This window comes from Orcinus orca, chromosome 19, assembly GCF_937001465.1.
Source record: "Orcinus orca chromosome 19, mOrcOrc1.1, whole genome shotgun sequence".
NCBI lineage: Eukaryota > Metazoa > Chordata > Mammalia > Artiodactyla > Delphinidae > Orcinus > Orcinus orca.
The window spans coordinates 7,731,667-7,753,828 of record NC_064577.1 but is presented as its reverse complement, the minus strand read 5'-3'; the positions used below and the strand labels follow the sequence as shown (position 1 = coordinate 7,753,828).

The 22,162-nt window shown below is 47.6% G+C and overlaps 1 protein-coding gene across 1 annotated transcript; it reads left to right on the top strand.

The window, feature by feature from the left end:
* The first annotated feature begins 4,890 nt into the window (after nucleotides 1-4,890).
* Nucleotides 4,891-9,643, top strand: TLCD2 (TLC domain containing 2). Its single transcript, XM_004267062.3, has 4 exons — nucleotides 4,891-5,209; nucleotides 5,434-5,516; nucleotides 5,662-5,744; nucleotides 6,298-9,643. The coding sequence occupies exons 1-4, from the start codon at nucleotides 5,034-5,036 to the stop codon at nucleotides 6,748-6,750; spliced, it is 795 nt and encodes a 264-aa protein (XP_004267110.1). The 5' UTR covers nucleotides 4,891-5,033; the 3' UTR covers nucleotides 6,751-9,643.
* Nucleotides 9,644-22,162: the final 12,519 nt, after the last annotated feature.

Below are 22,162 nucleotides of genomic sequence, written 5' to 3'. Positions count from 1 at the left end.
ACTGGCATGGGCCATGCCCTCGGACTAAGTGTCAGCACAGACCCACCCTCCCGAGCTCACAGCCCTCAAGCCTGCCACACCCCCAGCCCCCTCCCTGGGCCATGCTGCAGGGCCCGGCTTTTCCTGCTGATTCATGCGTTGGAACTGTGGGGGCGGGGCTTGGAACTTGGAACAAAGTTCAGACATGGAGGGGACGGCAGACAGCCTGGAATTCATACCAGATGTACCCGGAATGTGCAAGCGGAATGCCTGGCATTTAAGAGTCCTGGGGAAGCTGCCCAACCACCCTGCCCTACCTCCCTCCCCTCCAGCCTCTGGTCCCCTGTCCTCTCCTCACAGTCCCAGGAGCCTCTGCTGACCTTCTTCCAAACTCTAGACCTCCTCCCTTCCTCACTCTTCCCCAGATGTAAGCCCCCCAAAACTCTTCTTCCAGCTGAACTCCCTGGGACCAAGTCAGTTGGGCTGATCCCTGAACTCGCATTTCTGGATCTGAGGTACAGCTTCTCACCTAATACCTGGCTGACTGGTGAGGTGTGTCCAGGCTCCCAAGTCCTGCCCTCTCAGTGCTGAGGAGGCTGGGGGCCCCTGTGGGTAGCTGGGGCAAGAGGGGGTGGTGGTGAGAGCAGATATGGGTTTCTACAGCCTTCAGTTCTGGAAAGAGGAGCAAGGAAATAGGTTTAGAGCTGCCTCTTGTCTCTCACTGAGGAGCTCAGGTCAGAGCCAAGAACCCTTCATTAGAAGGTTGACCATCTTCTGGGGCTGCACTTTGATGGCCAGGGCAACAGTGTCCCTGTGACATGGCCCTGCTCAGATCTTCCCCATTTTTCCTTCCTTTCCCTTTAGGCACCTGTACCTCCCACATCCTCACCTGGCTGAGCCGCAGTAGTTCTTCAGTGGCAAGCTTTATGTCCTGACCCAGCTAAAGCTGCCAGTTGAAGAACTGTTGCCCTCTGCCCCTGGCTTCGAGGAGGAGGAGGAAGAAGAGAAGGAGCTGCCTTCCCCTCATCTGGAAGGTGACAGAACTGGGTCTGGGAAGGTCTGAACAGCGAGCGTGATGATACCTTTGGGAAAGGGAACCCTATTCAGCTGGAGAACCTTCACCCAGATTGAGCCAGCAGGAGAGAAAATTTCAGATTAGAGACCTTGGCTGAATTGGGGAATAGATGGCTCTGACTACACCCAAGGTTAGTTGGTATCTGTGTGACAATGGGAAGAAGTGGAGCAAAGAAAACCCTGCCTACCCCTTTACCTAGATGTCTTTCCTGACCCTCCTTCCTTCCTCGTCCCCCCTTCTTTCCTACTGGCCTTTCCAAGTTCAAAAGTAAGTTTCCTCTTCAGGGAAAAGGTCATACTGAGACTCCCATCTGAGTAGTCATCCCCCTGCTCTTAATTTTTCCCCGTATTTCCTTAGTCTGGCCCAGACTCTAGATTCAGGGATACTTACCTCTATGTGAGACGCTTAGACCTCCTGTCTCATCTTCTCCACCTGTGAGGTGGGGCAATCACACAGTTGAGCATGCGTGAGGGAATCAGAAGCCCACTTGTGTGGACTCAGAGCCTGGGCTCTCCACAGTGGGTGGGAACAAAACAGCTTTTCACATAAGCTGTTGCCCTTCCCCCATCCCTGACCAGAACCCCAGGAGCTGGGGGTGGAGGTTGGAGGGAGGGACTAGGGTTAGACCAATGCAAGGGGCTGCTGGGAAATCAGTCTCTGCATTGACTTCCCACCAATCAAAGGTGTCCCAGGCTTCCCCTGCCTCCCAAAGCAGGGCTGCAGCCCCTGATGGGTTCCAGCTGCCACTGCTCTCTTCCCGCACTCACTTTTCCAGGATAGTGTGTGAGATTTAGCTCAGGCCTGTGCACGCTGGAAATTCTCCCCTCCAGCAACCAGAAGAGATAGGTTGTGGGATGTAATCCCTTTAGGGGCATCAGGCAGAGTAAACTTGCCACCCCCAGCTCCTGATCTAATGTCACTCTAAGGCTCAGGCTCTGGTGTGGTTCAGCCTTGGCCCAGTCTCCCTGTCTGAAGGTGACCAAGTTCAGGGGTTACAGGAAGCTGTTTGTTCCGTTTGGGGGCAGAAGTTGTGCAGGGAGCTGGGTCCTATTCTCCATTTATGAGAAACAGATTTAGGGCAGAGTAGATCACCGAACCCACCCTCTGCAGCCTAAGCTGGATGTGTATGGGACTGCGGTAGAGGGGGGTGGGTAGACTGAGTCCACTCATAGGCTGCCACAAGGGTCGCTCTGTCCCTAGACATTGCTCCCATCCTTCTTCCCCTCCTCGCTTCACCGGCCACAGTGTCTCCCTCCAGCCTTGGGTATGTGGCTCTGCCATCCTCACCCATCATGGAGCAGAAATGAGGAAGAGCAGCCTGGGAACACAGAGGCAGGCAGAAGACTAGTGAAGGACCAGGCCTGGAGAGCACAGGGCCCTGTCTGGACATCTGCTGAGGGGGGCCCATAGAGGCCAGGAGAGCCCCAGGAGGAGGGAGAACGGCCAGCCTCCATCGAGGACAAGCTTCCAGCCATCTACTTCATTCTCCGTTGCTCTCCAGTCGTTCTGCCTCCCTCAGAGATGTGGGACCATGTTAAAGCGTCCTTGGCTTCATCCTGCTGCTTCCACCTCTCCCCACCATGTAATTTAGCTGTGAAAGGACATATGCAGAAAATTCTTAAAAGAAATTCAAATGGATTTGAATGTGTGGGAAAAAATGTGTGCTTCATTAGTAATTAAAGAGAGGCAAATATAGCTGAAAGCATTTTTCCCGTAGCAAACTATAACAGAAAAAAAAATAAGACCCAGTTATTGGCAAAGGAGTACTAAAATAACACTCTCTACATTGCATATGGGCGTACAAATTGGTACAGCCTTACTGATGTCAGTTTGGTAATATGTATCAAACATCCTAAAAGTTTCCATGGCCTTTGACCTAGTAGTTCTACATTTGGGAATTTATCCTAAGGAAATAATTAAAGATTAGTTTAAACGATGTTCATCCCAGCACTGCAGTAGAGAAAAATGAGAAGCAACTATCTTAGTTTAAACGATGTTCATCCCAGCACTGCAGTAGAGAAAAATGAGAAGCAACTATCTGGTTGGGAATTGATTCCTTTTCTGCTATAATTGAAATTTGCAAGAGGGGGTTGCTTAAGTAAATTATTGTATATCCATCCGGATGGTGGGGTGGAGTGCTGCGCAGCCATTAAAAGTCACATAGAAGAACATTTGACTGGAAAGAAAAATGCTCCTTGAACATTCAAAAGGTTATAAAAATGGTGTATATTATGTGATCTCAATTTTGTTTTTATACATAAAACAGTCTGAAAAAGACTGACGACATACTCCAAATTGTTAATAATAGTAGTTACCTTTGAATGATGGAATAAAATAGTTGTAATTTTTCTGTTTGCTTTTCTGTAGTTGCCAAATTTTCTACATTAATTGTGTATGACTTCCATATAATAAAATTTAAAAGAATTAGTGTAGGGCTTCCCTGGTGGCGCAGTGGTTGAGAGTCCGCCTGCCGACGCGGGGGACACGGGTTTGTGCCCCGGTCCAGGAAGATCCCACATGCCGCGGAGCAGCTGCGCCCGTGAGCCATGGCCACTGAGCCTGCGCGTCCGGAGCCTGTGCTCCGCAATGGGAGAGACCACAACAGTGAGAGGCCCGCGTACCGCAAAAATAAATAAATAAATAAAAAAGAATCAGTGTAATTTCTAAAACTTTTGGAGAGGTGGGTGTGGAAGAAATGAAGGGATGCCCCCAGCCCCATTCGTTTAATGGGGTTTTGGTGGAGGAGGAGGGTTGTGAGAACGTTTGGGGGAGCACCTATTCGTTTATGAATTTTATTCTTTGGGAGTGGCTGGAATCCACCCTCTCCTGTACAGGGAACAGCTCTCTGAATTGGTGACAGCCATCTAAAGAGGTGTGGAGTGGAGTAAGACAGAAGGAAAACAAGTAAAAACCTGTCAGTCTTCGGGAGAGGGAAATCTCCCCGGCCCCAAGGCCGAAAGGTTCTAGAATCCTAACAGTCCTGTCTCTAAAAGCAAGATGGGTCTTTGTTTTTCTCTTTGATTCTGCCCCAATCTTGAGGTGACCCTGTGTGACCTCTCCTTGCCTCCTCAGATTGGAAGAGATACTCACTTTCCCCCTAACAGGTACCAAGCCCTGGGGGAGGGGTGCTTTTCAAGGCTATAGGGCTGAGTGGTTCCTTTTTGCCTCCCCTTCCTAATAATAAGGCTCCTCTGGAGGGCCCCCAAAAGAGCTTAGGGGAGGAGCCCCGGTGGGTCGCTTCTGCAAAATGGGAGCTGTTGTTCCCTATGAGAGGTACTATGTAAGGGCGCAGGACACCTGGAGTTACGGTACGGGGTTGCTGGGATGTGTTAAAGGTCTGGAAACCTCGTAAGTGGTGGCTCTAAGGAAGTGAGCTGCCCCCTTCCCCACAACCGAGACCGGGGTGGGGCGCGGGGCAGACTGGTGGCGAGGCGTAAGCACGTGGGAGTGGGTTTGCTCTGGCCTCTAACTTCAGGGCTGCGTGGGTGGGGTGGGTCGGAAGAGCAGCAGGTGAAAGGTTAGAGAGGGGAAAGGAGGGGAAAGTTAATGGGGCTGGGCCTCTGGGAGTGTCAGGTGAGATTAGTCACCCATTTCTGGATTTGCGAGGACTTCGGGACACATGGGGCTTGGGAAGACCCCTATCGACATCCCGGAAAGCCTCCCTGAGCTCCGTTTCAGGGTTTGGTCCCGGGAAGCCCCCTACCAGACATCCCCCGCTGGGGCGGGACACGATCGGTTGCTGTGGCTCCAGGGGCGGTGGCCCACGGCTGCTCCAATCACCACCCAGCCGGGGGTTGGGGGCGTGGACGAGCCCTGGAAAAGTTAAGGCGGAATCCGTAGGCGGGGCGGGCGGGGGAGTCCAGGGGTGCAGCCTTGCCGGGAAACTGGTTCGCAGTCCCCGCAGGGGGCGTTGGATGTGTCGGGACTGAGAGCTCAGGAGCCCAAGGGACGGATCCGGACCTAGCCAGCCCGCCAGGCCATGGCGCCCTCTGGGCTCCTCGTGATCGGCGCCTCCTTCGCCGCCTTCCGGGGGCTGCACTGGGGGCTGCAGCTTCTGCCCACGCCGGGATCTGCTGCCCAGGACCGTTGGAAGTGGCGGAACATCTGTGTCTCCCTGGTTCACAGCCTGCTTACGGGGGCCGGGGCGCTACTCGGGTGCGGGGCTTAGGGGTTTGGGAGGCACCGTGGTGAGGGTGAGAGAGAGGGGTGGAAGGCTGAGATTAGAAGACCCGGCGGCACCTTTAGAATCAATGTGAGGCCTCGAGAGTCTGAGACTGGGGTGGGGATGTAGATGGGTGGGCGGTGTGGATACGTCCACGGCGGGAGAATAAGATCTGGGTCTGCACAGACGCTGACCATGGCTCCCCCATCTCCTCCAGGCTGTCGCTCTACCCTCAGATGGCCGCCGACCCGATTCATGGCCACCCGCCCTGGGCCCTGGTGCTGGTGGCTATATCTGTGGGTGAGCCCGCGATGGGGTTAAATGTTTCTGGCGGCTTTACTGAGAGAAACTCAAGAGCTGGGAAAAGGAGGGAGTGGAGATTCCTCTCCAGACGGTACGCTGGCTTGGAGGAAGCCTAACACCACCCTCCCCTCCTTGCCCCCAGGTTATTTCCTAGCCGATGGAGCTGACATGCTGTGGAACCAGACGTTGGGCCAGGCCTGGGAACTTCTTTGTCACCATTTGGTGGTGAGACTTGGGGAGAGGCAAGACAGGAAAGGAGGGATGCCTAGCCTGGGGTCCCCAATCTCTCACCAATTTTCTGTCCTATGACTTCCCAGAGAGTCTGAGCCCTGCTGGTGCTTGATCCTCCCAACCTTAGGCTGAATTGGGGGGGAGGGGATTGACTGCTGGCCACTGCTGGGAGTCTGAGCACTGTCTGCGGAGATTGTATTCCCACAGGTGTGGGAAACGTTGACTATGGAGCTTTTCTGAGGAGAGGGAGCCCCAGTATAGGGCGTGGGGATGGGTGTGAAAGCACAGGAATGCAAATGAAGGGGGTGGGGTTCCGTGCAGATGCTACAGCTCCAGGGGAGACAGCCTAGGCGCCAAACCTGCTTCAATTCTATGGAAGGGTTGTTTCAAGCCCACTCAGGCCCCTACCATAAGGGTAAGCATAAGATAGGGTTTCGGGGAGGGGTGCCCCAAAATGCTTGGGAGCCCCTGTCAAGGACTGGGATATTGGAACATGATGGGTGGTAGGTCATGGAAGGTCCTCTGACCTCTGACCTTGGCTCCCCAGGTAGTGAGCTGCCTCAGCACCGCCATTCTCTCTGGCCACTATGTGGGCTTCTCTGTGGTGTCTCTGCTCCTGGAGCTGAACTCCACCTGCCTGCACCTACGGAAGCTGCTGCTGCTTTCTCGCCAGGCCCCATCCCTGGCCTTCAGTGTGACTAGCTGGGCCACCCTGGCTACCCTGGCCCTCTTCCGCCTGGTTCCGCTGGGATGGATGAGTCTGTGGCTGATCCGGCAACACCACCAGATACCTATTGCTCTGGTCATCCTTGGTGGAACTGGACTGGTCACTGTGGGTGCTACGAGCATCACACTGGGTGTCCGCATTTTGGTCAGTGATGTCCTGCGGTCTCGGCCCCGCCCACCCATCCCTGAGCACAAGGAAACCAAGGGCACCAGGACTTGTTGCGATGGTGAGCCTGTCACCAGGGATGATTCTACTCTCAGCCTGAAAGACTGAAGAGAAGCCTCAGGCTCCTCCTCTGCCAGTCCTGGGGGAGGTAGAACCAGGACAAGGAGATGGTGGTCTTCAATGCACTGTCCCCCAGGGGTAAGGCCTGGACTGGGTTTTCAGTATCTCAGTTCCTCTTCCAGCTAACTCCTGCATTCCTAGGATCTGAGAAGAAATGCTAATAATATTCATGGATGGGTGGGAACCTGAGCTATTGTTCACTGAATCCCATCATCAGTTGACCGCCCTTTCCAGCAGACTAACTCCAGAGGTATAGCCTGTGTTACCAATAAAGGGTGGCAGGATGCATGAAGCTGGATGAAAGTGCCAATGGGAACAGAGACCCTTCGCTTTAGCACAGGAACGGATGAGGAAAGATGAAGTCCTACTAGGATCAGAGAGAGATCTAGTACCAAAGGGGTGGGGTTGGAGAGAAGAGAGACCTCACCTATGACCAAATTATGGCAGAGGGAGGAGGGCACAACAGATGAACAGGTGCTATGCATAGCCAGTAGGGATGGACGTAACGGTTGCCAAGAGACAGAAGAAATTGGACCACAACAATTGCTGGTGATATTTCTGGTTCTCAAAGTCACACTATTCTGTTTGTACTTCACCCTAGTCCTACTGTGTCCAGCATGTTCCTTTTGCTTTTTTTTAGTGTCTTCTGACCTTTTCAAAGAAAATGCAGATTCTTAGAGGAATGAGCACGGGGCTAGGTCTGTCTTCTCAGGACTGTACTGAAGTCCAGAGCCATAGCAGGAACTCAACCACCCGTTCTGGGTGCCCAGTGTAGGGTCTTCCCAGGGCCAGGCTTTCATGGAAGAACGAGGGCAGAGGCAGAAGCAGATGAGGTACGGCTTCCGCTCGGCTGCAGAGGAATTAAGGAATATCTGACTCTCTTCTGGGATTCATTTGCAAGCTCCCCTTTCTCCCCTGCTACTTCTACTGCATTTTTTTCTGTTGCACAAGACCCCTCCCTTCTTCAGGCAGAACATCCAGGTTATGGGAAGTGTAAGCAGATTAAAGTTGCTATTCTACTAAACAATGGACAGAAATAGGTAACCCTTAATTATCCACAGAAAAGATACATGAGCAAAAGCCAGAGACAGGAAGATGAACGCATAAAGTGGAGCTTGAGAGAGACAAAGGGAATGAAAGAAACAGACATGTACTGATTGAAGGACAGATAGAAAAAGATTTGCTACAGAGACGAAGAGAGACGGAGGGCAAGACAGAATCCTTGGCAGAAATAGAGAAAGTCTGTTATAGATGCAGAGAAGAACGAAAATCATAGAATTGGTTAAATGGTCATAAACAAAGAGGACAAGCAAAATGGAAATAAAGGCTGACAGGAAGGGATCCCAAAGGTGGAAGGTACAGATAGTCTAGACAGTGAAACAGGGAGAGTGAGTGACAAGGAGGAACCACCAGATTCCCAGGAGACAGAGGTAATAGTGGCTGGTAGATTAGCAGAGGGAGACGAGAGAGAGGTGGAAATAGAGATGAGGGGGATGAGTCAGGGGAGCTGAGAAGCAGAAGAACAGAAGGTGGAGGAGGCAGTCAATGGAAAGATTCATTGACAGAAAAAGCAGGCAATATGTTGAGTTGGAGACGGGCAGAAAGACAAAGGACAAACAGCTACAGTACACAACCCAGAGACAGGGGTTGACAAGAACTGAGAGGCAGAGACTGGTAGGACGATGAGAAGTAAGAATCGGGGATGTGAAATGACAAGAATAAGCAAAGGAACTGAAGAGAAGCACAGAAAACGGGGGTGGGGGAGGGCAGAATGGTGAAATTAACATCCAGAGGAAGGAACGAGGAAAAGGAGGGAGCACAGAGATGGAGAGAGGAAAAACCATCGTATAGATGGGATAAAAGAGAGAGAGGGACTGTGAGATATCCCCATCAGAGAGTCATTAAAACCAAAGCACAAAGGGGGAAAATGATGAACAGAGACTGAGGAGAAACTGCGACAGTTGGAAGTAAACGCAGGCAGAAAACGAGCAAGAGGGTTTGAATGTAATCAGACTAAAACCAGAGATGCAAAGGTGTGGAAGTTAAGGTAGAGAAACAAAGCAGAATTCTGTCAGAGTTTGTCCTTAACAGAAGTAGTATCTTCAAACCTCAATTTGCTATTTTAACCAAATGCCTTGATTAATGAAAACATTGTTTTCAGCTTTCAAAGAAAAAGAAATGTGACAAACCCATGGGAGGAATCTCTTCCCTATGTGTTCGTGTCAATATTGATTCATTCCCAGCCCTACACCTTTTCTTTTGCCACTGCCATGAATTCATGGTCCAAGTGAGTTCCCTTCTTGGGAAAACTTGGTAGTATCTATGAAGGGTGCCCAAGAACTTGACCATTAGGGAAATATGGCTATTTCTATGGGTAAACTAGTAAAACCCATACAGGAAGGGATTAGCTACCTGTGCAGGTAGGACATAAGTGGACACTTGAAGAATTTGGGATCACACACAAATTTCCATCATGGAGACCCAGTGAAACTTCAGGAAGGCAGGACTAGGATCGTGATTAAAATTTAGTGGACATTTCATCAACTGGACCAGCTATAGATGGTGGACCAGATAGAGATGAGATGATGGGAATCAAAGAGCAATACTGGGAGCCTGGAAAAGAGAAGCTCAAAATTGCAGAGGTTGGCAGATGCTGTATTTGGTACAATGAGTTGGGTCACCATGGTGGTGCTGTCAGACCTCACCATGGCCCAGTGAAGTGGTCCTCAAGACTGATTCCATCCATGCCTAGTGAGCTACTGGCTAATGAATTCTGTCTTCTGGCACAGGGGAGGGGCTTTCCTGGATGGGAAACGTTGATATTTTATGGTCTCAGAACACTATCCTGATCAAAAATTAATAAATTGCTATACAAATAATAGCATCGGTCTTTTGTGAGTATGGTTACTTTGAGTCACTTTTCTTGGCTCCAGTGGTATCCTAGTTTATAATGCATGCTGGATCATGGAAGATCCAGCATTTGCTGTGAGAAGATCTCTTGGCACTAACTCTTTGACCTACAGAGCCCTAAAGTGGGAACTTTCCTCGTGGCACAGTGGTTAAGAATCTGCCTGCCAATGCAGGAGACAGGGGTTCGAGCCCCGGTCCGGGAAGATCACACATGCCGCAGAGCAACTAAGCCTGTGCGCCACAACTACTGACCCTGCACTCTAGAGCCCATGAGCCACAACTACTGAGCCCACACGCCACCGCTACTGAAGCCCGTGCGCCTAGAGCCCGAGCTCTGGAACAAAGAGAAGCCACCGCAGTGAGAAGCCCGCGCATCACAACAAAGAGTGGCCCCCGCTTGCCGCAACTAGAGAGAAAGGCTGCACGCAGCAACGAAGACCCAATGCAGCAATAAATAAATAAATGTATTTTTAAAAAAGCTCTAAAGTGTTCTAAGATCCTCTACTATGAAAAAACAAATCAAATGTATTCAGTAGAATGGATTTAGAGCAAGAGAATGGATTCAGACAATTGAGAGTGATTCTCAAATGCCAAGAGTTGAACCCAAAAGAGGCTTTTAGCTAAATTTATCTTGAGTTGACAAGAAAATTAGGGAATTCCCTGGCAGTCCAGTGGTTAGGACTCTGCACTTTCCATGCCGAGGGCGAGGGCTGGATCCCTGGTCAGGGAACTAAGATTCTCGCAAGCCATGCGGTGTGGCCAGAAAAAAAAGAAAGTTTTTTCTTTTCTAAAGAGAAATCTCCATAACTGAATTGTCAAAGCATTGTTGAACATCAAACCTGTGTTTGTGCGGCTGAAGATTAGGAGCCCTCACTCTACAGGAGATTACACAAGGAAAGTTATTCTTTAAAGAACTGTTCCTTCATGGAAGTAAAGTATTTGTTTAGAATCTTTAACTTAAAGTCATAGCATCCTAGGCTGAACATGTGTTGTGCTCCTACCTCATGAGGTACCTTTGGATACCTTCTCTCATTTAATCCCACACAATAGAGACGCATCCTATTTTTCAGATGAGGAAACCAAGGTAATTTCCTCAGGATTACCTAGCTAGTTAGTGACCAGGGTCTGGACTTAAGCCCATATGTATGTTTATTTTCTGATATCACCTGTGTCCAACATCTGCTATTTTTACCTGCCTAGCTCCTCTATCACTCCCCCTTCAAAGGGCATGTGACTCAGACGTAGCCAATCAGAACACCATATCCTCTTTCCCTGAGATGAGCTCATGATTTAAACAAAGCTATGAGTCTCAGCACCTTGCTGTCTGCTACAACTTTTGGCTGAGATGCACTGTGTGCTAACATTGCTAAGCCAGTAGGCTGATGTAAGACAGCTTCCCTGAGCATGAAGCCAAGACAGAAAAAAAGAATTCAAATATGGAGAGAGATTTCTAGCATCATTTAAATATCTGGATCAAACTCTGCCTGAAGCAAGAACTTCCCCTGGACCATTCAGTTACACAACTCAAACAACTCCCAGATTTGGACTTCCGTGGTGGTGCAGTGGTTAAGAATCCGCCTGCCAATGCAGAGGACACGGGTTCGAGCCCTGGTCCGGGAAGATCCCACATTCCGCAGAGCAACTAAGCCCGTGTGCCACAACTGAGCTCTAGCCTGCGCTCTGGAGCCCAAGAGCCACAACTACTGAAGCCCGTGCGCCTAGAGCCCGTGCTCCACAACAAGAGAAGCCCACGCACCGCAACGAAGAGTAGCTCCCACTCGCCACAACTAGAGAAAAGCCCGCACGCAGCAACAAAGACCCAACGCAGCCAAAAATAAATAAATAAATAAATAAATAAATAACTCCCAGATTTGCTTGACTATGAGTTAATGTTTTTCGCTTGGAACAGTGAGTCTTTATTAATACATCACCTTCAAGATTATCTTACCTTCATTTTTTTAAATCTTTTTTTTTGATGGGGGTTGTGCTGTTTGGCTTGTGGTATCTTAGTTCCCTGACCAGCAATCGAACCCAGGCACCAGCAGTGAAAGCGCCGAGTCCTAACCACTGGACCGCCACGGAATTCCCTTACAGAAAATTAAAGCCTAGAAAAGTTGTGACTTATCCAGGTACACCCAGCTAGTTTGTGGCACAGCCAGAAGTAGAATCCAGGGATCCTTATATACTATTTTGCCCCTTTCTTTATAGGAAGGCTGAGGAATGGAGAAACTTCAAGGTAGAAAGTTGACAACTGAAGATCAATCAAATCAGATAAATTGCGTCTGAGGTGGTGTTTATAAGTCAGGATGCTTCTTCGGTTGGAAAGCCAGACTTGTATTCACCAAGTATCGTATCGATTTCTGCACTTTTCAGGAACGCGGTAACCGTGCAGGGCAGAGGTCCGTTTCGGCATTCCCCTGCAGACGTGAACAGTGTTAACTCAGTGTTGAGAGCTCATTTGTTCCCTGCCTCTAACCAGGAGGGGGACAAAACTTCCCTGGCCACACCTTCCACAGGAAGTAGACAAGGAAGTGATTCTCAGACTGAGTGAGCTCTTTCAACTGAGATAAGAATGTAGTGGAAATGATGGGCCCTGCAGGGGTTCTTCCCCACCTACCACCACCCAAACCCCCCAAAAACAGGCTCTGGGGTAGTAACTGACATTCCAGGGATGGTAGATGATTCCTTTGGGCTAAACTACGCCCGCTCACTCTGGCCTGACTGCCTGTGCCTTCGGAAGGATTCCTTCACCTCCTTGAACTTCACCGGTTGGCACTGCTAATCCCAAAGGCTGAGAGACCGGCGCAGAGGCTCTCTCTGTCCCGGATCCCAGGTCAGGGCACTGCTAGAGGACAGAGAAGCCCAGGAACAGGGATGCCACAAATTACTGCTGCTGCACTGGCCCAGGGCAGCACTGTCAGTCAGCCCTAATCTCCCTCTCCTCGGCAGCTTGCTCCTGCCCTTCCTTCCCTAACCCCGGCTCTTCCTAGAATCCAAATATTTCCACACTGGCAGCAAGCAAGGGTAGGGGACTGGGGGGATGGAGGAAATGCGGGGGGAGCCTAGCCTAGGGCAGCTGCAGCAGCATTTCCTTGACATATATTGAATTTTAAAAATTCATGTGAACTTTGCATTCTGCTTCAAAATCTTTTCCTATCTATCTCTTTTAATATAAAATAACATTTGAGATAACTTAAAAGTATAATATTTGAATTTTTTTTTTTAATTTTACAAAATGTCAAGTGAAACTGTCAGTTTTACGATCCAGGAAGATGCGCCATTGTATTTTGTGGCTCTAACTATTACGGGCACACTCCACTTTATTTCTCTTCTCAACAAGTATTTATGAACATCCTACTATGTGCTCGAACAGAGGAAATATAATAGTGAGTAAACAAGTCAGAGACCAGGCTACAGGGAGCCTGCAATGAGGATTTCGTTCAAGTGGAAAGCTGGAAAAATTGGAGTTATCCAAAGGAGGGAAACCAGAGGTAAGGGATGTAGAAATGGGTCAGCCAATGACCCACAGACTAAGAATGATCCGACAACCTGGAGAGGAGGAGATTGTTGCATCCTGACATCCAAGGGATGTCCAGCATATTTCCTCCCAGACCTGCACCTTTTCCTGTATGCTCCTGGTCTGTGCACAGCACTGCCCTTAACTCACTGTATAAAACAGGAACTTAAGAATCATCCTCGGGCTTCCCTGGTGGTGCAGTGGTTGAGAGTCCGCCTGCCGATGCAGGGGACATGGGTTCGTGCCCCGGTCTGGGAGGATCCCACATGCCGTGGAGCGGCTGGGCCCGTGAGCCATGGCCGCTGAGCCTGTACGTCCGGAGCCTGCGCTCCGCAACGGGAGAGGCCCGCATACCACAAAAAAAAAAAAAAAAAAGAATCATCCTCAAGCCATGGCACTGTACCTCCCCCACCCCCCAACAAGTCCAATTAATCACCGAGTTCAGAATGGCTTTCACATTCATTCATTTCTTTCCATTTTTTTATCCCACCCTGGTTGGAGTCACCATCATCTCTACCCTGAGTGACATGATGATAGCCTCATGACTATTTTCCACTTAGTGGTCAGTCTGTGATTTTTTTAAAAAATAAATTTATTTATTTTTGGCTGCGTTGGGTCTTCGTTGCTGCGCGCAGGCTTTCTCTAGTTGCGGCGAGCGGGGGCCACTCTTCGTTGTGGTGCGCGGGCTTCTCATTGTGGTGGCTTCTCTTGTTGCAGAGCACTGGCTCTAGACGCGCGGGCTCCAGTAGCTGTGGCACGCAGGCTCAGTAGTTGTAGCTTGCTGGCTCTAGAGCACAGGCTCAGTTGTTGTGGCACACGGGCTTAGTTGCTCCACGACATGTGGGATCTTTCCGGACCAGGGCTCGAACCCGTGTCCCCTGCACTGGCAGGCAGATTCTTAACCACTGCGCCACCAGGGAAGCCCCTGTGATTGTTAAAATACAAATTGGATCATGTCATTCCCCTGCTTAATACCATCCAGTGGCTCCTCCTTTATTAGGTAGGGGCATAATTCATGATATGACCTGTAGGCTTCTTCATGGTCTCCTCTTGTCTACCCTCCAGATTCATTTCATGGTAATTTCCGTTTCACTCTTTTTTTTTTTTCTTTTTTTTTGTGCTACACCACGTGGCTTGCAGGATCTTAGTTCCCCGACCAGGGTTTGAACCCCGGCCACGGCAGTGAAAGCGCTGAGTCCTAACCACAGGACTGCCAGGGAATTCCCTGTTTCACTCTTTGTGTGACTTTATTCAGTTTATAAAATATGCCATGGGGGCTTTCCTGGTGGTGCAGTGGTTAAGTATCCGCCTGCCAATGCAGGAGACACAGGTTCGAGCCCTGGTCTGGGAAGATCCCACATGCCGCGGAGCAACTAAGCCCGTGTGCCACAAATACTGAGACTGCGCTCTAGAGCCTGTGAGCCACAACTACTGAGCCCGTGTACCACAACAACTGAAGCCCGCGCACCTAAAGCCTGTGCTCTGCACGCAACAAGAGAAGCCACTGCAATGAGAAGCCCGCGCACCACAACGAAGAGTAGCCCCCGCTCACCGCAACTAGAGAAAGCCCGCGCACAGCAACGAAGACCCAATGCAGCCTAAATAAATAAATAAATAAATAAATAAAATAAAGTATGCCATGCTCCTTTCTTTCTCAGGACCTTGCACAGACAACGCCCAATGCCTGGTAGGCTGCCCATTCTCCCCTGTTTCCATCTTCCTGGCTCCCCTCCTCCTATTCCACCCCCTTTATCTTATACATTCTCAGTGCTCATTTCCAACATTTCTTTTCCTAAAGACATTTCCATGACCCTCCCCCTACAATTAGGTCAAATCTTTCTGTCTTTTCATTGGAAGTATTTATTACGAGTTTAATTGAAGGACCAATTATGAGCACTTGAGGAGAGCCTCTAACATGAAATATGTAGAATATGAAAAATGGGAAAACACAGAGAAAGCAAAGATTATTCATGGAGAATAAAACTTCAGTAAAACTCATTTTCCTCAGAGAGATAAGGGAATATATCATAAACATGAAATAATATACTACCAAAATTTAAAAAAGAATTCAGACAGAACTAAACAGAGTATATGAAATTTAAAAGTGTGATATTGGAAATGAAAAATTCATGGAAGAGTTGGAAGATAAAGTTGAGAAAATCTCCCAGAAAGAAGATATTAGGGACAAAAATGAGACAAGCATGGTACCAGTCCAAGAAACCCAACATCAAAATAATGGGAGTCCCAGAAAGAGAAAACTGAGGGAAAAAAAGAAAAAAGAGGACTTCCCTGGTGGCGCAGTGGTGAAGAATCTGCCTGCCAATGCAGGGGACACGGGTTCGAGCCCTGGTCTGGGAAGATCCCACATGCCTTGGAGCAACTAAGCCCGTGCACCACAACTACTGAGCCTGCGCTCTAGAGCCCGCGAGCCACAACTACTGAGCCCACATGCCACAGCTGCTGAAGCCCACGCGCCTAGAGCCCGTGCTTCACAGCAAGAGAAGCCACCACAATGAGAAGCCCGCGCACCACAACGAAGAGTAGCCCCTGCTCGCCACAACTAGAGAAAGCCGGCGCACAGCAACGAAGACCCAACACAGCCAAAAATAAATAAATTTATAAATAAATAAAGTTTTTTCCTGAAGATGGAAATTCCTTCTTAAAAATAAAATAAAAAAGAAATCATCAGTGAAATCATGAAAGAAAATTTTCAAAACCAAAGCACACAAGTTGCCATATTGATGGATCCATGGAATTCCCAGAACAGTGAAAGAAAGTAGATTCACATCAAGCAACAACAGAATTAAATTTCAGAACATTGAGATTAATGCTTCAGAGGGGAGGGAAAAGTTATGTATAAACACCAGGAATCAAAATGACATCGAACTTCTAAACATCACACCAGAAGCTAAAAGGCAATGGAGCAATTTCACCAAAAATTGGAAAGAAAATTATTTAAAACTAGAGTTTGGTACCCAGCCAAACCATCAATCAAATATGAGGGCAGAATAAAGGTATTTTCAGACATGCAAAGTCCAAAAAACTTTATCTTCCATGTACCCTTCTCAGAAAACTGCTAGAAAATACACTCCATCAAAATGAGGGAGACAATCAAGAAAAAGGAAGAGGGAACCCTCTTGTACTGTTGGTGGGAAGTAAATTGATACAGTCACTATGGAGAACAGTATGGAGGTTCCTTAAAAAACTAAAAATAGAACTACCATATGAGCCAGTAATCCCACTACTGGGCATATACCCTGAGAAAACCATAATTCAAAAAGAGACATGTACCACAATGTTCATTGCAGCACTATTTACAATAGCCAGGACATGGAAGCAACCTAAGTGTCCATCGACAGACGAATGGATAATGAAGACGTGGCACATATGTACAATGGAATATTACTCAGCCATAAAAAGAAACGAAAATGAGTTATTTGTAGTGAGGTGAATGGACTTAGAGTCTGTCATACAGAATGAAGTAAGTCAGAAAGAGGAAAACAAATACCATATGCTAAAACATATATATGGAATCTAAAAAAAAAATGGTTCTGAAGAACCTAGGGGTAGGACAGGAATAAAGACGCAGACGTAGAGAATGGACTTGAGCACACAGGGGGGCAGGGAAGGGTAAACTGGGATGAAATGAGAGAGTAGCATTGATATATATACGCTACCAAATGTAAAATAGATATGTAGTGGGAAGCAGCTGCATAGCACAGGGAGATCAGCTTGATGTTTTATGACAACCTAGAGGGGTGGGATAGGGAGGGTTAGAGGGAGGTGCAAGAGGGAGGGTATATGGGGATATATGTATACATATAGCTGAATCACTTTGTTGTACAGCAGAAACTAACACAACATTGTAAAGCAATTATACTCCAATAAAGATGTAAAAAAAAGAAAAAGGAAAACCCAGATATAGAAAACAGGAGATCCAACACAGAAGAGAAAAACTTCACAGTTCGATTGGTGAAGGGGGATCCTAGGAAGAGAGCTGTACAAACGGCAGAGAGGGAAACTGATATATACTACAGCAGGTCACAAAGCTCTGGGAAAGACTTTTTTTTAAGGAGGGAGGTGAAATTGATAGACTACTTTATATGTCTGAACATTTTAAAAGAGATTTAAAAACTAATGAAGAGCCAGAGGAGAAGTTGGCAGAGTCCATAGAAAACTAAGCAAATGCAGCTATTAACAATGGGCAAAACAAACAGTTGCATAGGAAAATAAATGTAATCATAGCTTACTACTTGAATAAGCTGCAAACCCGTGGGTACCATCTGTGTAGACAGGCATAATAAAGTTTTTCGCATGATTGTTTTTTCTTTTTTTACATTTTAACTTCATGTAAATTACTGAGGACAGATAGAAGGCAGTGGGGGTGAGTGCACTTGACAGACGGGTGGGAGAGATAATAATTTAAGGGGGGGTGGGGACTTCCCTGGTGGGTCCAGTGGTTAAGACTGTGCGCTCCCAGTGCAGGGGGCCCAGGTTCGAACCCTGGTCAGGGAACTAAGATTCTGCAGGCCACAACTAAGACCCGGAGCAGCCAAATAAATAAATAAATAAATAAAAATTTTTTTAAAAACTTAGGGGGAAGGGTGAGTGGAGGTGCAGGTTTCCTCCCTGTAGCCTGGATCCTTAGCAAGGGGTAGGGCTGTATCTGAAGACCTGGGAAATAAATGATCATCTCAGAGGCTGGGCACGCACTCCAATACTGTGTCCTTCACAGAAAGCTGGGGAGGGTACACTAGGTCATGGCTTTTAGAGCCAGACTACTTGGATTTAAATCTCAGATTTTCCACTTATTAACTATGTGGTCTTAGGCAAGTTACTTGGCTTCTCTGTGCCCCAGTACCCTCACCTATATAATGGAATGATAATAATAGGATTATCATGAGAAGTAAATGAATTAATGTTAATGTGCTTAGAAAAGTGCCTGGGGGGCTTCCCTGGTGGCGCAGTGTTTAAGAATCTGCATGCCAATACAGGGGACATGGGTTCGAGCCCTGGTCTGGGAAGATTCCACATGCCATGGAGCAACTAAGCCTGTGCACCACAACTGCTGAGCCTGCGTTCTAGAGCCCGTGAGCCACAACTACTGAGCCCGCGTGCCACAACTACTGAAGCCCACGTGCCTAGAGCCCGTGCTCCACAACAAGAGAAGCCATTGTAATGAGAAGCCCGCACCACAAGGAAGAGTAGCCCCCGCGCGCCGCAACTAGAGAAAGCCGCACGCAGCAACGAAGACCCAATGCAGCCAAAAATAAATTAATTAAAAAAAAAATTTTTTAAAAGGCATGCCAGGGTTTCCTTGGTGGCGCAGTGGTTGAGAGTCCGCCTGCCGATGCAGGGGACACGGGTTCGTGCCCCGGTCCGGGAGGATCCCACATGCTGCAGAGCGGCTGGGCCCGTGAGCCATGGCCGCTGAGCCTGCGCGTCCGGAGCCTGTGCTCCGCAACGGGAGAGGCCACAACCGTGAGAGGCCCGCGTACCGCAAAAAAAAAAAAAAAAAAAAAAGGCATGCCAGTGGTGTGATTCAGGGAGTCAGACTTGGGCTATTTCCATCCAAAGGAACTTGGGCAGGGGCTGCTGACAAAAGTACTGGGGAGAGACATTACTGAGTTCAACCCTTAGGTAGTCACTGCTGGGGACAGAGAGCAGAGGAAAACATTTCCTATCAAGGTTGCCTAGGAAGGTGGGTAGCAGCGTAGTGGGTGAGAGGCACTTAGGTCCCACTGATTGGCTGAACCCCACTGACCTTCAGCAAAGCCACCACAGTGAGAAGCATGTGTACCACAATGAAGAGTATCCCCCACTCACCACAACTAGAGAAAGCCCACGCGCAGCAATGAAGACACAACACAGCCCCCCCCCCGCAAAAAAAAAAAGAATCCGCTTGCCAGTGCAGGGGACACATGTTCAATCCCTGGTCCGGGAAGATCCCGCATGCTGCGGAGCAACTAAGCCCATGCACCACAACTACTGAGCCGGCGTGCCACAACTACCGAAGCCCACATGCCTAGAGCCTGAGTTCCACAACAAGAGAAGCTACCACAATAAGAAGCCCACGTACCGCAAGGAAGTGTAGCCCCTGCTTGCGGCAACTAGAGAATGCCCACGTGAAGCAACGAAGACCCAAGACAGCCAAAAATAAATATATTAATTAATTAAAAAAAAACAACACTGTAAATCAACTATAATTCAGTAAAAAAATAAACATAAAAAGCATTTAAAAAATAGAGCTTAATACAGAGTAAATGCTATATCAGGGCTAGCTATATAAGGGCTAGCATACACAATTATGTAAATATTGAGTATTAGTCTCACCAAAAGAGTAATGTAATCATATTGAGAGGGTGGGGTAGTGGAAGGGTGTACATGTGTATGAGAGGTCAAGGGGAGAGTTGGACTTCCACCTTTTTTTTTTTTTTTTTTGGTCTTGCCACGCTGCTTGCGGGATCTTAGTTCCCCAACCAAGGATCGAACCTGCTTCCCCTGCATTAGAAGGCGGTTTCTTAACCACCCGACCACCAGGGAAGTCCCTACTCAAACTTTCTGAGTCTGGGTTTCTCATAAGTAAAATGAGGATAAGAATGCCTATTTTGTAAGGTTGTTTTGAGGGTTAAATTAGCTGATTTATTTATTAACTTTTTATTTTGAAATACCTTTTAGGCTCACATGGAAGCTGCAAAAATAGCACAGAGTGAATAAAGATAAACATATAGATCGATGGGATATAACTGAGAGTCCAGAAACAAACAAATGGTCAGCTGATTTTTGACAGAGAGGAAAGAGTGCCTTTTTAACAAATGGTGCTGGGACAACTGAATATCCACATGCAAAAGAATGAATTTGGACCCCTATCTCACACCACACACAAAAATGAACTCAAAGGGAATCATAGACCTACAGGTAAGAACTAAAACTATAAAACTCTTAGAAGAAAATATAGGATTACATCTTTGAGACTTGGGTTAGGGAATGATTCCTAAGATTTGACACTGAAATCACAAGCAATAGAAGAGAAGATTTGATGAGTTAGACTTTATGCAAATTAAAAACTTTTTTGCTTCGAAGAATACCATCCAGAAAGTGAAAAGATAATTCAAAAAACAGGAGAAAAATTTTGCATATCATATATATGACATGGAACTTGTATCTAAAATATGTAAATACAACTCAATATTTAAATAGGCAAAGGATCTGAAAAGACATTTCTACAAAGAAAATATATATGTGTTACAACAGGGATGAACCTCAAAAACATGCTAAGTAAAAGAAGCCAGTCACAAAGTGACAAGAGTCACTATTCTATGATACCCTTTATATGAAATACCCAGATCAAGCAAATCTGTAGAGACACAAAGTAGATTAGTAGTTGCCTAGGGCTGAGGAGTAGGAGGTGGGAGGAAGTGGGGAGTGAGTGCTAAGGAGTACAAAGTTTCTTTTGGGAATGATGAGAATGTTCTGGAACTAGGTAGAGATAATTGCACAATTCTGTAAATATACTAAAAAACATTGGATTGTATACTTTAAACAGGTGAACTTTATGGAATGCAAATTATTTCTCAATAATGCTGTTTAGAAAATAGTACAGAGAGTTCCTGTGTACTCTTCACACACTTGAGAACTTCTTATATAACGATAGTAGGACAATCAAAACTAGGAAATTGACATTAGTACAATACTATTAATGAAAACAGACATTAGAATTTTACCAGGTTCTAGAATAATGCCTGGCACATAGCGGACCTTATACAAGTGGTAAGGACTTCACTACAGTGACGATGATGAACATCATAAAGATGATGCTGCACTTTCTATTGCAGCCAGGTTGATTGGCTGCCTGTTTTCCTAACATGCCATGCTTGTTTCTCTTTCTAAACTCTAACCCTAGTAGTTACCACTACCTGGGATTCCTTTTTCCTTCCTCTTTCTCTACCTCCTCAAATCCTTCATATCCCCCACCTCCATCACATCTTTAATAATGCTCGTCTCTCTTCTTTGAACTATATGAACCTCCACACCAGTCGGTATTTGCCTGGACTCTCCTTTGCATACTTCTCATTTTCTCTTTTGAGTCCCAAATTCCCAACTAGATGAAGAACCTGTATGGGTTACAAGTCCTCTGCATCCTCCATAATAAACTTGGTGTGAGTTCAAACAAACTTATCTGTTAAGTCAAAGTTGTTATCAGAAAATAGAGCAAGAGGCATGAAAATTAAAACAAGGAAGGCAGGAGATGGAGGGCAATTCAAGCAGCAAGACATAGACAGAGCCTGAGGGAGTCAAGAAGCATTTATAGGGTATTCATTATACACTTCATAGGGTAGTCGTTGCCAGAGAGAGAAAATAGGAATGGAGATGGAGGGGGAAAAACACCCGGCAAAGTTGTTCCCCAAGGCCTCTTTTACTTTGGTAGGTTCATTGACTAACTCCTCCTTGACATGATAGGCAGGGTTATATACCCTGGCCCCGAATTCCCATCACGGAACATTGTGAGAGCCTGGGTTCTCGTCTACCACTCAGTTTCCTGGGGAGCTCCTTGAGGTTGGCTTCCCCCTCCCACCCCCCCGCCCCCGGCGCCCCCACCCCCTTCCCCTCTTCACCGCCCCACCCAACGCTTGACACAATAGTAGGCATTCAGTAACTGATTGTTGAATGAATGAATGAATGCATGAACAAAAGACTGATTGACTCGGAGTTAGTACTGCACCTCAAGTCTACATATATGAGACTAGACACAGAATAAGGTGCAACCTTCGACAAATTTAGTAAAACTCTGGAAGCCTGGGCTTCTGTCAGACAAACGCGAGCCGCTGCTGAGGCCCCAGAAACAGCTCCAGAAACGCGGAAGGCGGGGCTTCCACCTATTCCGACCACACCCCCTCGCGTCCAAATATTTCCGCCCGTGGATCCGCCCCCTCCGGCACGAATTGCAATTCTAACTGGTGAGCTCTCTAATCC